The sequence below is a fragment of the Cetorhinus maximus genome, chromosome 26 (assembly GCF_964194155.1).
Source record: "Cetorhinus maximus chromosome 26, sCetMax3.hap1.1, whole genome shotgun sequence".
Classification (NCBI taxonomy): domain Eukaryota; kingdom Metazoa; phylum Chordata; class Chondrichthyes; order Lamniformes; family Cetorhinidae; genus Cetorhinus; species Cetorhinus maximus.
Window position 1 is genome coordinate 14649363 of NC_135904.1, and position 14855 is coordinate 14664217.

Below are 14855 nucleotides of genomic sequence, written 5' to 3' on the forward strand. Positions count from 1 at the left end.
ACAGGCTGTTTTCAGCGAAAGGTTTCCTCCACTTGAACAACCAAAAGATTTTATTTATAGCAGAATGTTATCCCTGTTACAAACCAACCCAACTGATTCTATCAACCGTTTTTCTCCTTAAGATTTCACAAAAAAAGACATTTTCAAAATCTTGTTCTGAACTTTTCATGTGGGTGACCTGATTATCTTCATAAATATTCATAAAAGACCCTGGTGATGGGAGAGTGAAGAATCAGATTGTAGTTTTCTGACTGCCTTCAATACTTTGTGTTTATTATGGATGTTTATTTAATGAGAATTTCCAGTTAATTATTCACTGATACTCTACAGGTTTGAGGCACTGCCCTTTGCTCTGAACAGCCCTGAAAAGGGCTCTCTGAGATTACTGAACTCCCGACCACCAGCCAATATCTCAATCCTTTGAACTTTTTATCAACTGAAGAAAGTCAAATCCTTGACCAAGGGGGGAATCTGTCAACTGGAAATGTTGCTAACCTTGCAGAATCTCACTAGATGTTGCAAAATCATCTCATATTTTCAGTTCTGGCACCTTTTTTAAGCAGAACGTGTTAGAAATATCAAACCTACAAACATATATTTTTATGTTTCCTTCACGTAATGAGTGATATTTATTTATTTAATGTCTCCTTCGAAGGCTTTTTCTTTCCTTTCTTCCCAAGCATCATTTCCTCGGGCAGAGAAAAGCCGGGGCTTGTCCGAAGTTTCAATCACTGAGTAGGATGTGGGTCAGTGCGTATGGGGAAGGGAGGGGTCGGGGAGGGGGGGGTCGGTGCGGGCGGAGGGGGGGTTCGGTGCAGGAGGAGGGGGGGTCGGTGCCGGGGAGGGGGGTGGGGGGCGGTCGGTGCCGGGGAGGGGGTTGGGGGTCGGTGCCGGGTCGGGGGGTCGGTGCCGGGGCGGGGGTCGGGGGGTCGGTGCCGGGGAGGGGGGTGGGGGGGTCGGTGCCGGGGAGGGGGTCGGGGGGTCGGTGCCGGGGAGGGGGTCGGGGGGTCGGTGCCGGGGAGGGGGGTGGGGGGGTCGGTGCCGGGGAGGGGGAGGGGGTGGGGGGGTCGGGGAGGGGGTGGGGGGGTCGGTGCCGGGGCGGGGGTGGGGAGGTTGGTGCCGGGGAGGGGGTGGGGGGTTCGGTGCTGGGGCGGGGGTGGGGGCATCGGTGCCGGGGAGGGGGGTGGGGGTGGGGGGGTCGGTGCCGGGGAGGGTGGGGTGGGGGAGGGATGGAGCATTTTCGTCTATTCCAAAAATCCTTGATTGTCACAAGGTAGCTTTAGGCCTTTGGAACAGCGAAGCATCTTAACCGGCCTCTGTTTGACCCTAACCCTGACCCTAAAGCAGCATTCATTTCTAATGGTCCCGCTGAATTTGGGTTTCCCGTCTGTCTGAGTCACGCCCCCCCCCCCCCCCCCCCCCCCATTTCCCTGCTGGACATGGGAGGAGGGACCCGCTGGTCCCGAGTCCCATCAGCCATTCTAAAGGTCTCCAGAGTCAGCCCAACCCGGCGAAAATTCGGCCCTTTGACCATGTTTTGCTGACCTTCTGTTTCTATGGTTCCTGATTTTTGAGAATTTATCTATTTAAATTTTCTATTCTTTAATGGAATGTAATGTTGCTGGCTAGGCCAGCATTTGTTGTCCATCCCTAATTGCCCTTGAACTGAGTGGCTGCTAGGCCGTTGCGGATGGCAGTTAAGAGTCAACCACATTGCTCTGGGTCTGGAGTCACATGTAGACCAGACCAGGTAAGGACAGCAGATTTCCTTCCTTAAAGGACATTAGTGAACCAGGTGGGTCTTTACAACAATCGATAGTTTCATGGTCACCATTACTGAGACTCGCTTTACATTCCAGATTTACATATTGAATTTAAATTCCATGGTGGTGTTGTTCCATCTTTTATTCAAATATTGTACCACAAATATAATCCTCTGACACTAACGCTAAGTTAATCTGCCAGTATCTTCTCTCCCAGAAATTCTTGCCATTTCAACTGGTTAAATATGATGCTGAACAGGAAGCACCTGTGCGAGACGCCAATGGTCACTGCATTGAAGTTGCTAAAGGTAATAGTTTGTACATTTTCCTGCTACACTGAGATTTCTCTATAATGCTTCTTCCCTCCTTGCAGAGATTGATGTCTTGAGTTTATAAAATTCTGCTTCTATGTCTAGCAACTCTCAGTGATCACAAGCAAAATTATTCTGATAAGATCTTAACAACTGCAGAAACCCAAAACAAAAAGTTATCATAGACAGTGTGAGAACCTGAAGGAGGGTGGGAGGCACCTCTCAGATACACTGAAAAATGCACAGCAAAAACAGTTTTTGTAGACTGGCCTTTTAATTAATACTCCAAAAAGAAACCTGATTACCAGCCTGACTTGTAAACAGGGAACTTATTGCCGAATTTTGTTAATATTTAATCATTACCCCATCGATCTTGCTGAGTAGGTAATGGGAGATCAGAGGTTGGTAGAGTGAGACTGGATCACTACCTTTCAACAATCCTGTTTGTAAATGGAATCTCTCAAAGTGACAGAAAGATTTTACGTTACCTTTTGCCAGACATCCTGTAGAACTGGTTTATAAACACCTTGTAATTAGATGCAACCTTGTAATTAGAAACAAAACACAAAATGCTGGGAAGTCTGTGAAGACAAAAAAAAAAACAGGTTTTGAGTGCAGATTCCTGTCCTTCTGTTCCAGTGAGAGACCCTCTCCCAGAAATGTTAACCTGTTCTCTCCTTTTTCTGTGTTTTGTATTTCCAACTTTGTAAACCTAGAATGAGAAAGAAAAACAGCATTTCCTGCTTTCAAAATCTCTACAAGTGACTATTTTTTTTATTCGTTGATGGGATGTGGGTGTCACTGGCTAGGCCAGCATTTATTGCCCTTGAGAAGGGTGGTAGTGAGCTGCCTTCTTGAACCGCTGCAGTCTGTGTGGTGTAGGTACACCCACAGTGCTGTTAGAAAATTTTAATTCTGCGCCTGGGGGGTTATAGTGCAAGTTATAAATGTTAATTATTGAGGGAAATTACTTCACTTGTCCAGTGTCCTGACTGTTTGATGTCTTGACAGGAGAGACTGGGCTCCTCATTGCAAAAATCACAACCAAAACCCCATTCAATGGGTATGCAGGAAGCAGAACCCAAACCAATAAAAAGCATTTGAGGGATGTGTTCAGCAAAGGAGACCTTTACTTCAACAGCGGAGACCTCATGATGCTTGACCGTGACAATTTCATCTACTTCCAGGACAGAATTGGAGACACATTCAGGTCAGAGGCACAGGAGGCTTTGTCCCAGACTGGAGGTTGTGCTTTCCTTTAACAAGGTTTTATAATTCCCAGAGGTGACGTGGCTTCATATTCTCATCAATGGGATTATAGTTCTTTTGAAAAATTGTTTTGAAAGCTATGTTCAGCGTATAAGCCAAATCGCCAACAATAAAACTGGAGCAAGTGGGTACAGAGTGTGAACAGCATTCGAGCAGCTTCATTGCTGCATAACATTCATTTCACCTGATTATTGCAGTTCCCATATTCCGGGTAAAACCCATGTGTTTATGAAGATTTGTTTTTGATGATCAATATTTCACTTGCTGCACAGATTTTATCAACACCAGGGCCAGAATTCCGCACTCCCGACTGGCGGGTTTTTAGACGAGGTGGGGGAGGGGGCGTGTGAAATTGCAGGAACGGGATTCCCTCTGGGTTCCCGCCCGCCCTGACCTCGCAGGGGTGGGCAAGGCCACGGACAGGAAGCCCGCCCTCTGTCCCAATGAGGCCCTTAAATGGCCCAATTATTGGCAACTTATGGGCCGTTTCGCACCCAGCCTCAATTTTTAGGCTGGCGGGAGGATTTACCTGGTGTGAGGGAAGCCCCAAGAAAGAACGGACTGAGGTCTCAGACAGGGAGAGCGGGAGTGTAGGGACCTCCATTAGAAGTCCCCTTCTGACTGCGGGTGCCCCCCACCCTTAAGGTCCAGTGTCCGCTGGACCTCCGTCCCTTCCACACCCCCCTCCCCCACCCCCTCCCCCCCACAATCCTTCCCCCCCCTCCCCACTTCCCCAAGCCTCTTCCCCCAACACCCCAATCGCCCCCTTTGCGCTACCCACCACCCCCCAGGCCTTCCATACTCTCTCCACCCTGGGACCCCTTAAACTTACCTTGTCCTCTATTCCTGGCTCAGGAGTGTTCCTGCATCCCCCCCCCCCCCCCCCTCCAGTCCGCTGCAGATCTTTGTCGCTGTAGGACCTGGAGAGCTGCTGGCCAATCAGGTTTTGCCGGCAGCTTCCCAAGGCAGGACCTTCTCCCGAGTGAGGGGCAGAGGTCCCGCCTGCAGCCATTTGACACTCGTTCACGTGCGAAATGGCCAAGGGGGCATCCCTGCCCGGGAAGGGACACCCCACCATCCGAAAAATTCAGGCCCCGGGGTAGAAATCAACGGGTGGGCTTCACACGGTTGATGGGGAACCCGGCTGGTGGTTAGGACCCTCTCAGATCCACACTGCCTCCGTGTGCAACCTCCCTCCGGGGAGGAGTGGTTACTGAATATTCACAGGGGCTCACTTCCCTCTGGAAATACAAACTCCTGCCCCCATCCCCAACGCCTCATGGGTATCTGCTGCTTTGTAAAGCTTTTGAAATCCATGTGAGGATATAGAGAGAAAAATGGTGGCTAAATGTCATTTAAAAATGGCGGAAGGCACCGGAATTCTCGACCAGGAAATCACAAGATTGAAACTCTGGAAGGATATTTATTTGTTTGTCGGAACCAGTTAGTGCCGATCTTCCCTCTCGTGAGTGACATTGCAGCTGTCCACTTGCCCTGTCCTCCTGAGGTGACAGGATAGGCTAGTAGATAAACATTCCCCCCTCGGCCAGGCACTCCCCAGTGGAGGGGAACTGGTTTGTCACGAGTTGCATTGGTTCATGTTCTCATGGAGAGTCTGTCCCTGAGTTATCATGAGACAGACGATGGTTTTACATAGTGGGCTTCACTTACCACTGTGGACACTGGTGCAACGATGGAACTGCTCCGTTTCACTATCGCCTGATAACACTGACCTTTTCAAAGAGCCCTATTCAGCGGGTCTCCCCTCTAGTCGAGGAGACTGTGAGGTGGCTTAGACAGAGCCCACACAATGGATACAAGTAACTTGTGTGAATCTGTGAATCAGAATGTTTTAAATCACTTCTGCTAGTTTTAAATAACTGGTCTTTACTTTTAGATGGAAGGGGGAGAATGTGTCCACCACTGAGGTGGCTGATATTCTGTCAACGTTGGATTTTGTCCAGGAGGTTTGTGTGTATGGAGTGATGGTTCCAGGTAAGAGTCCTGATGCATAATGTACGTCTCAAGTCATCAGTAAAGCCAACCCTTGACCACTCTGTCCTGGCAAAGAAACACCCCATCTCCAGCCTCCCTGTCCTGACTAAAGTCCTTGAACGTGTTGCTGCCTCCCAAATCCATTCCCGTTTTTTCATGGAACTCAATGTTTGAATGTCTCCAATCAACTTTCTGCCCCTGCCACAGTTTTGAAATGGCTCTTATCAAAGTCACAAATAGATTCTATGTGACTGTGACAAAGGTAAACTTTCCCTCATCCTTCTCGACCTGTCTGCAGCCTTTGACATGGTCGACCACACCACCCTCCTCTAACCCGTCCCCACTGTCATCCATTCTCATCTATCTAATCGTAGCCAGAGAACCACTTGTAATGGCTTCTCTTCGTGCTCCCACAACGGTACCTCAGGTGTCCCCCAGGGATCTATCCTTGGTCCCTTCCTCTTTCCTATCTACTGCTGCCCCTTGGCGACATCATCATCGAAAAACACAATGTCAGTTTTCACATGTACCCTGACAACAGCCAGTTCACCTCACCTCCTCCTCTCTGCAACCCTTCACTGTCTCTGTTAGAATGCTCGTCTGAGAAGCAGTGCTGCCTGAGCCAACATTTCCTCTAGTTAAGCATCAGAAAGACTGAAGCCATTGCCTTAATTCCCAAGCCCCACCCCCATACCAAACTCCACTCCCACACCACAGGTTCCAATCCCCCTTCCTGGCCACTGTTTCAGGCTGAAGCAGACGGATCACTTGCGTTCTATCTGACTCCATCACCAAGACCGCAACAGTCTATTTCCACTTCTGTAACATTGTCCTTTTATACAAGATCCTGACCTTCCTGCCACTTCAATTCACCGTCTTGCTCTCATGCTCATATTTCTGTCCTCAACTTGCTATAACCTTCCAGTGAAGCTCAACGCAAGCTGGAAGAACATCATTTCTTCCAATTAGGCACTTTACAACCTTCTGGACTCAAAATTGAGTTCAACAACTTCATTTTGATCACCCCTCACCCCACGAGTGCTGGTCTGTATGTTGTTCTCATGTTTTGCTTTGAGACAAGTGCTGACACTTTCTCTGCTATTAACACCTACACTGGGCCAAAACTTTCATCCTTAATACTATCATTACCACTCTCTTTGCCTATTGTCCCAAGACATCTTCGTCATTTAACCTCCCTCGCCCTCTAACCTATCCCTGACCCTCTCTTTTTGCTCTACCTGCCTCTCCTCCACATTTTCAACAGCATTAACCCATCACATTTCTACCTCTCTCCTGTTCTGAAGAAGAGTCGAAACATAGAAAATAGAAGCAGGAGTAGGTCATTCGGTCCTTCGAGACTGCTCTGCAATTCAATATGATCGATGCTGATCCTCCATCTCAATGCCTTGCTCCGCACCCTCCCCATACCCGTTTATGCCTTTATAGTCCAGAAATCTAACTATTTCCTTCTTAAAAATATTCAGTGACTTGGCCTACACATCCTTCTGTGGTAGGGAATTCCACAGATTCACCGCCCTCTGAGTGAAGAAGTTTCTCCTCATCTCAATCCTAAATACAAACATATGAACAAGGAGCAGGAGTAGGCCATTCGGCCCCTCGAGCCTGCTCCACCATTTAATAGGATCATGGCTGATCAAATCTGCATCCCACCTATCCCCGACAACCTAGCACTCCCTTGCTTACCAAGAAACAATCCACCTCTGCCTTAAAAATTTTCAAAGACTCTGCTTCCACCGCCTTTTCAGGAAGAGAATTCCAAAGACTTATGAACCCTTTGAGAGAAAAAATTACACCTCATCTCCATTTTAAATGGGCAACCCCTTATTTTTAAACAGTGACCCCTAGTTCTAGATTCTCCCATAAGAGGTCTGTCCTGTATCCTGAGACTATGACCCCTTATTCTAGACCCCTCAGCCAAACGAAACATCATCCCTGCATCCAGTCTGTTCATCCTTGTCAGAATTTTATACGTTTCAATGAGATCCCCTCTCGTTCTTCTAAACTCCAGTGAATACAGGGCCTAGTCAGCCCAATCTCTCATACGACAATCCTGTCATCCCAGGAATCAGTCTGGTGAACCTTCGCTGCACTCCCTCTATGGCAAGTATATCCTTTCTTAGGTAAGAAGACCAAAACTGCACACCATACTCCAGGTGTGGTCTCACCAAGACCCTGTACAGCTGCAGTAAGACATCCTTGCTCCTAAACTGAAGTCCTCTCTCAATGAAGGCAACATACCATTTTCCTTCTTAACTGCTGGCTGCACCTGCATGCTTACTTTCAGTGATTGGTGTACAAGGACACCCGGGTCCCTTTGTACATCAACATTTCCCAATCTATCACCATTTAAATAATACTCTGCCATTCTGTTTTTCCTACCAGAGTGGATAACTTCACACTTATCCACGTTATACTGTATGTGCCATGTACTTGCCCACTCACTCAACTTGTCTAAATCATCCTGAAGCCTCTTAACATCCTCCTCATCGCTCACATTCCCAACTAGTTTTGTGTCATCAGCAAACGTGGAAATATTACATTTGGTCCCCTCACCCAAATCATTGGTATATATTGTGAATAGCTGGGGCCCAAGCACTGATCCCTGCAGTACCCCACTAGTCACTACCTGCCACTCCGAAAAAGACCCATTTATTCCTACTCTCTGTTTCCTGACTGCTGACCAATCCTTTATAATAGACTATCATTTTCCCTACTACTGATGTTAGTCTAACTGGTCTGTAATTCACTGCTCTCTCCTTCCCTCCTTTTCTAAATAGTGGGGTTACGTTTGATATTTTCCAATCTGCCGGGACTGTTCTAGAATCTACAGAATTTTGGAAGATGACATCCAACACGTTCACTATTTCCGTGGCCACCTGCTTTAGTATCCTGGGATGTAGATTATTGGGCCCTGGGGATTTATCGGCTTTTAGCCCCATTAATTTCTCCAGCGCTGTTTTTTTACTAATACTAATTTCCTTCAATTCCTCCTTCTCGCTAGAACTTTGGCTCCTTAGTATTTCTGGGAAGCTATTTGTGTCTTCCTCTGTGAAGATAGAACTACAGTAGTTGTTTAATTGTTCTGCCATTTCCTTGTTCTCTATTGTAAATTCTCCTGTTTTAGACTGTAAGGGACCGACATTTGTCTTCACTAATCTTTTTCTTTTTACACACTTATGGAAGCTTTTACAGTCTGCTTGTATGTTCCTTGCAAGTTTACTCTCATACTCTATTTTCCCCCTTAATCAATCTCTCGGTCCTCCTTTGCTGAATTTTAAACTGCTCCCAATCCTCAGGCTTGCTACTTTTTCTAGCAACTTTATATAACTTCCCTTTGGATCTAAGACTATCCTTAGTTTCTTTTGTTAGCCATGGTTGGGTTGCTTTTCCTGTTGTGTTTTTGTGCCAGAAGGAATGTATAACTCTGGAAATGCATACAATTATTCCTTGAATATTAGCCATTGTCTATCCACCATGCCTTTTAATGAAGTTCCTCAATCTATCTCAGCCAACTCACACCTCGTACCTTTATAGTTTCCTTTGTTAAGACTTAGGACCCTAATTTCAGATGGGACTACTTCACTTTCCATCCTAATGAAGAATTCTATCATGTTATGTTCACTGTCCCTAAAGGACCCCACAAAACAAGATTATTAATTAAACCCTTCTCATTGCACAAAACCAAATCTAGGATAGCCTGTTCCCTAGTCGGTTCCTCAACATACTGGTCTAAAAAAACCACACCCATGTCTCATACACACTCCAGGAATTCATCCACCACAGTATTATTGTGAATTTCGTTCGCCCGGTCTATATGTAGATTAAAGTCACCCATGATTACTGTAGCACCCTTGTTACATGCATCTCTAATTTCCTGTTTAATGCCATCCCCTACCTTATCACTACTGTTTGGAGGCCTATAGACAACTCCCACTAATGTTTCCCACCCCTTGTTGCTTCTTAGCTCCATCCAGACTGATTCTACATCTAGATTTTCTGAGCCAATATCCTCTCTCACTATCGCACTGATTTCATCTTTAACTAACAATGTCACCCCACCTCCTTTTCCTTTTTGTCTGTCTATCCTAAATATCGAGTACCCTTCGATATTCATTTCCCAGCCTTGGTCATCCTGCAGCCATGTCTCCCTAATTGCAATCATATCGTACCCGTTTACATCTATTTGCGCTGTTAATTTGTCTACCTTATCGTGAATGCTCCATGCATTCAGATACAGTGCCTTTAGACTTGCCTTTTTAATGTTTTTACACATTTTTTGTACCATGGCCCAACTTGCTGTTATCCCTTGTTTCCTCTGCCTTCCACTTTTGCTTTCAACTTTTATGTCATTCATTCCTATCTTTGTTTCCCTCTCTTGTATGTCCCTGCTCAGGTTCCCATCCCCCTGACAATCTAGTTTGAACCCTCCCCCACAGTCCTAGTGAATATCCCTGCGAGGATATTGGTCCCGGTCCTGATGGGGTGCAACCCGTCCAGCTTGTACAGGTCCCATCTTCCCCAGAATCGGTCCCAATGCCTCAGGAATCTAAATCCCTCCCTCCTACACCATCTACCCAGCCGCACATTCATCTGGTCTATTCTCCTATTCCTGATCTCCCCAGCACGTGGCACTGGGAGTAATCCTGAGATTACTATCAATGAGGTCCTGCTTTTTATTTCCTAGCTCTCTATATTCTGCTTTCAGGACCTCATCCCTCTTTTTAACTATGTCTTTGGTACTAATATGGACCATGGCCTCTGGCTGTTCACCACCCCACCCCGTCTTCAGAATGCCCTGCAGCCACTCAGTGACACCCTTGAACCTGGCACCAGGGAGGCAATGTACCATCCTGGTGTCACGTCTGCAACCACGGAAACTACTATCTGTTCCCCTTACAATAGAATCCCTTATCACTGTTGCTGTTCCACCTCCCCACCCACCCCCACTCCCCGTGCAGCTGACACACTCGTGGTGCTAAGGACTTGACTCTTGCTGTCTTCCCCTGAGAAACCATCTCCCTCAGCAGTATCCAAAACGGGAAATCGGCTAGAGAGGGCGATGGACCCAGGGGACTCCTGCACTCCCTGCCTAGTGCTTTTACTCTGTCTGGCGGTTACCCATTCCCTTTCTCCCTGTGCACTCTTTACCTGCAGTGTGACCACCTCACTGTACGTGCTATCCATGAAGATCTCATTCTGTCGGATGCTGCCAGACCTGTTGAGTTTTTCCAGCACATTCTGTTTTTATTTCAGATCTCCTGCATCTGCAGTATTTTGTTTTCATTCTAAGGTGAAGTGCTCAGAACTGCTGTCAGTAAATTCTGACCCTTGTGCATTTTCAGCTCCCATTGCTCCATCATTGGTGGCCATACCTTCGCTGCCTGGGCTCCAAGCTCTGAAATTCCCTCCCTAAAACCACCTCCTCTCCTCCTCCTTTAACACTTTCTTTGAAAGTTACCCCTTTGAACAAGCTTTTAGTCACATGTCTTAATGTCTCCTCCTTTGGCTTGGAGTCAGTTTCTGTCTGACTCTGCTCCTGTGCATAAGAACATAAGAAATAGGAGCAGGAGGAGGCCATTTGGCCCCTCAAGCCTGCCCTACCATTCAATAAGATCGTGACTGATCTGTCCCAGGCCTGAACTCCCCTTTTGTTCCAGCTCCTCATAGCCCTCAACTCCCCGATATTTCAAAAATCTATCTACCTCCTCTTTAAATACTTTCAGTGATCTAGCCTCCACAACTCTCTGAGATAGAAAATTCCAGACATTCACTACCCTCCAGGAGAAGAAATTCCTTCGCATCTCAGTTTTAAATGAGTGCCCCCTTATTCTGTAACTATGTCCCCTAGTTCAAGATTCCCCCACTAGTGGAAACATCTTCTCAACATCTACTCTGTCAAGACCCCTCAGAATCTTGGACGTTTCAATAAGATCACCTCTCATTCTTCTAAACTCTAATGAATAAAGGCCTAACCTGTTTAGCCGTTCTTGATAAGTCAACCCCTTCATCCCAGGAATCAGCCGAGTGAATCTCTTTTGATCGGCCTCCAATGCCAGTATCTCCTTTCTTAAATATGGGGACCAAAACTGTACACAGTACTCCAGGTGCGGCCTCACCAACATCCTGTACAATTGTAACAAGATTTCCCTATTTTTAAACTCCAACCCCCTAGCAATACAGGCTAAAATTCCATTTGCTGCTTTAATTACTTGCTGCACCTACATGATAACTTTTTGTTTCATGCACAAAATGTGCATGAATATTCCCTTGGAACATTGTATTGCATTAAAGACACGTTATAAATGCAAGTTGTTGTTATATACTCACCCACCCCCCTCGTCCTATTGTTGCTGGCAGAACTTTCTTATCTTGGCCCTTTGTCTCAGATTCCTCCCTCCCCCCCCCACCATCCCCACCTAAAGCTCTCCCAATCTCTACTCTCTTCATCAGCAAAAACCTTCTTAAAACCCACCCGTTGGACCAAGCTTTCAGTTACCTGTCCTAACACTCATTCTACAGTTGCCATGTCTGTTCATTTTCTTCTTTCTCTGTATGGTACCTTAGGACATCTGCTTGTTTTTACAAGCTCTCTCTCTGAGTGCATGTTACTGAGTGGTAATTCTCTGTTGCCCATTGTGTTTGGTCAATGTTACGGAAGGTTTTCTTTTGATATTTAGCTCAGCCATACAGAGATAAATGAAGACATGATTCTCTCTCGCTGTGAGCCATTCATTGGAGCCAGTGGCTAATTGTAAAATGATTATTTAGGACTGAATTTGTACTCAGTAGAAAGTAAATAGCCTGACCTGTTTTTTTCATGATTCCTTTAAGCTCTTTATTCAGCTAACGTCTGATAACCAAACCTTGACATTGGATCTTTTGTCTTTCAGGCCATGAAGGTCGAGTTGGAATGGCTGCTATTCAGCTGCAGAGTGGAAAAGACTTGGATGGAGTACAGCTCTACAAACATGTAGCAACTCACCTCCCCAGTTACGCCCAGCCACGCTTCCTGAGAGTACAGGTTAGTCCTCAACAACTGCACAGAAAATCTTCGACCTTTTCCTGTGGGGCTAAATGGTGTATATATTATATCGGGACTGTTATATAGGGACTGTTATATAGCCTTCAGATCTGCAGTCTCCTTGCCTAATGCTTCATTCTTACTTTTTACTTTGTGCAGCAATGGGTTGAAATACTGACTCTTTGGAACAGAGTTACTGGTGTAAGGCTGTTTTTGTGCCAATAGTAAACTGAGACAGTTACACATAAGAAAATGGAGAGTGATGACAAACCATGTGATGTTGGTTCTGTTGGGATTATTATCCAACTCTAAAGATTAATATTCTCTTCTATCCCCATTCATGACATTACTGGCTTGTACCTTCCTCACAGACTCTATTCTTTATTTATCAATATTATCTAAGAAGGTAAAGCCTGCTTGGTCCCGTGGCCAGGTTTATTTTGCTGTCATGTCAAACTGCTCGGTTACAGCAAGATTGACTTTGGTTTAACCCCCACCCTAATACCCCAACTCCACCCCCTCCTCACTCTGCCTCCCCCCCTCACCACCCCCGGTTTCTAACCCCAGCTGTGCTGATGGAGTCCTGCTACAGTCAAGTTTCTCGCTTTGTGACTGGGAGTCAAGACGGAGACCCCATTCACACTGACTCTTTTGAGATGGGAAGCAGATTCCTTTCCAACCCCTAGAAAGAGGATCGAGTGAAGAGAGACACTTGGAAAAGAGTGGTGAACAGCCAGTGTAAGTAATCATTGATCTTTTCTTTCAGACAAGGATAGAGACAACAGGAACTCATAAATATTATAAAGTCATGTTGGTGAAGGAAGGCTTTAATCCAGCGACTGTCCAAGACCCACTTTTCTTCCTAGATGAGCAGAAAAAAACCTACATCCAAATGGACCAAGAAATCTATAACTCCATCGTCTCTAACCAGATCAGACTGTGATGCCTGTCCGAGGGCCTATCAAAGGAGCGTTGAGTAGCTTTTGTAGAATTGGATTCTTTGGAGGGGTTTTGTTTTAGCTCTAATGTTTTGTTTATAAAGACTCTATGTTGTGAAGATGTAGTGAGTGGTGTGTGATACAGCCCAATCCCAAAAATCCCTTCCCTCGACATCTCATCAAGTGTCCATGTGGAATGGTTTTTGGTGATTCTTGTCCAGATGGTGAGAGTTGGAGAAAATGAGAAATAAAAACAATGATCCAGGGATTTATTACTGTCAATAAGGAATAAAACTGTTGGCTTGAAATCATCCACTGATCTGGGCAAGTCTCTCCCTCCGTCCGTTCCTCCCTCCCATATCTCTCTCTCTCCAACTCTCTCTTTCTCTCTCTCCAACTTTCTCTCTCGCTCTCTCTCTCTCCAACTGTCTCTCTCCATCTCTCTCTTTCTTTTGCACCATCTCTCTCTCTCTCGCTCTCTCTTGCACCATCTCTCTTGCTCCATCTCTCTTTCTCTCTTGCTCCATCTCTCTTTCTCTCTCGCTCCATCTCTCTTTCTTTCTCGCTCCATCTCTCTTTCTCTTTCTTTCTCGCTCCATCTCTCTTTCTCGCTCCATCTCTCTCTCGCTCCATCTCTCTTTCTCGCTCCATCTCTCTTTCTCGCTCCATCTCTCTTTCTCGCTCCATCTCTCTCTCTCGCTCCATCTCTCTCTCGCTCCATCTCTCTCTCGCTCCATCTCTCTCTCGCTCCATCTCTCTCTCGCTCCATCTCTCTCTCGCTCCATCTCTCTCTCGCTCCATCTCTCGCTCGCTCCATCTCTCTCTCGCTCGCTCCATCTCTCTCTCGCTCGCTCCATCTCTCGCTCGCTCGCTCCATCTCTCGCTCGCTCGCTCCATCTCTCGCTCGCTCGCTCCATCTCTCGCTCGCTCGCTCCATCTCTCGCTCGCTCCATCTTTCGCTCGCTCCATCTCTCTCTCGCTCGCTCCATCTCTCTCTCGCTCGCTCCATCTCTCTCTCTCGCTCCATCTCTCTCTCGCTCCATCTCTCTCTCGCTCCATCTCTCTCTCGCTCCATCTCTCTCTCGCTCCATCTCTCTCTCGCTCGCTCCATCTCTCTCTCGCTCGCTCCATCTCTCTCTCGCTCACTCCATCTCTCTCTCGCTCGCTCCATCTCTCTCTCGCTCGCTCCATCTCTCGCTCGCTCGCTCCATCTCTCGCTCGCTCGCTCCATCTCTCGCTCGCTCGCTCCATCTCTCGCTCGCTCGCTCCATCTCTCGCTCGCTCGCTCCATCTCTCGCTCGCTCGCTCCATCTCTCGCTCGCTCGCTCCATCTCTCGCTCGCTCGCTCCATCTCTCTCTCGCTCGCTCCATCTCTCTCTCGCTCGCTCCATCTCTCTCTCGCTCGCTCCATCTCTCTCTCGCTCGCTCCATCTCTCGCTCGCTCGCTCCATCTCTCGCTCGCTCGCTCCATCTCTCGCTCGCTCCCTCCATCTCTCGCTCGCTCCCTCCATCTCTCGCTCGCTCCCTCCATCTCTCT

At 47.0% G+C, this 14855-nt stretch overlaps 1 protein-coding gene across 1 annotated transcript in view; it reads left to right on the forward strand.

The window, feature by feature from the left end:
* Positions 1-13628, forward strand: part of LOC144668304 (long-chain fatty acid transport protein 2-like) — a 29586-nt gene extending 15958 nt beyond the window's left edge. The window contains exons 6-10 of the mRNA XM_078530161.1: positions 1981-2071; positions 3086-3284; positions 5241-5338; positions 12250-12380; positions 13147-13628. Coding sequence (XP_078386287.1) covers positions 1981-2071; positions 3086-3284; positions 5241-5338; positions 12250-12380; positions 13147-13323 — 696 coding nt within the window. The 3' untranslated portion in view covers positions 13324-13628. The remainder of the gene's footprint in view (positions 1-1980; positions 2072-3085; positions 3285-5240; positions 5339-12249; positions 12381-13146) is intronic.
* The last annotated feature ends 1227 nt before the right edge of the window (positions 13629-14855 follow it).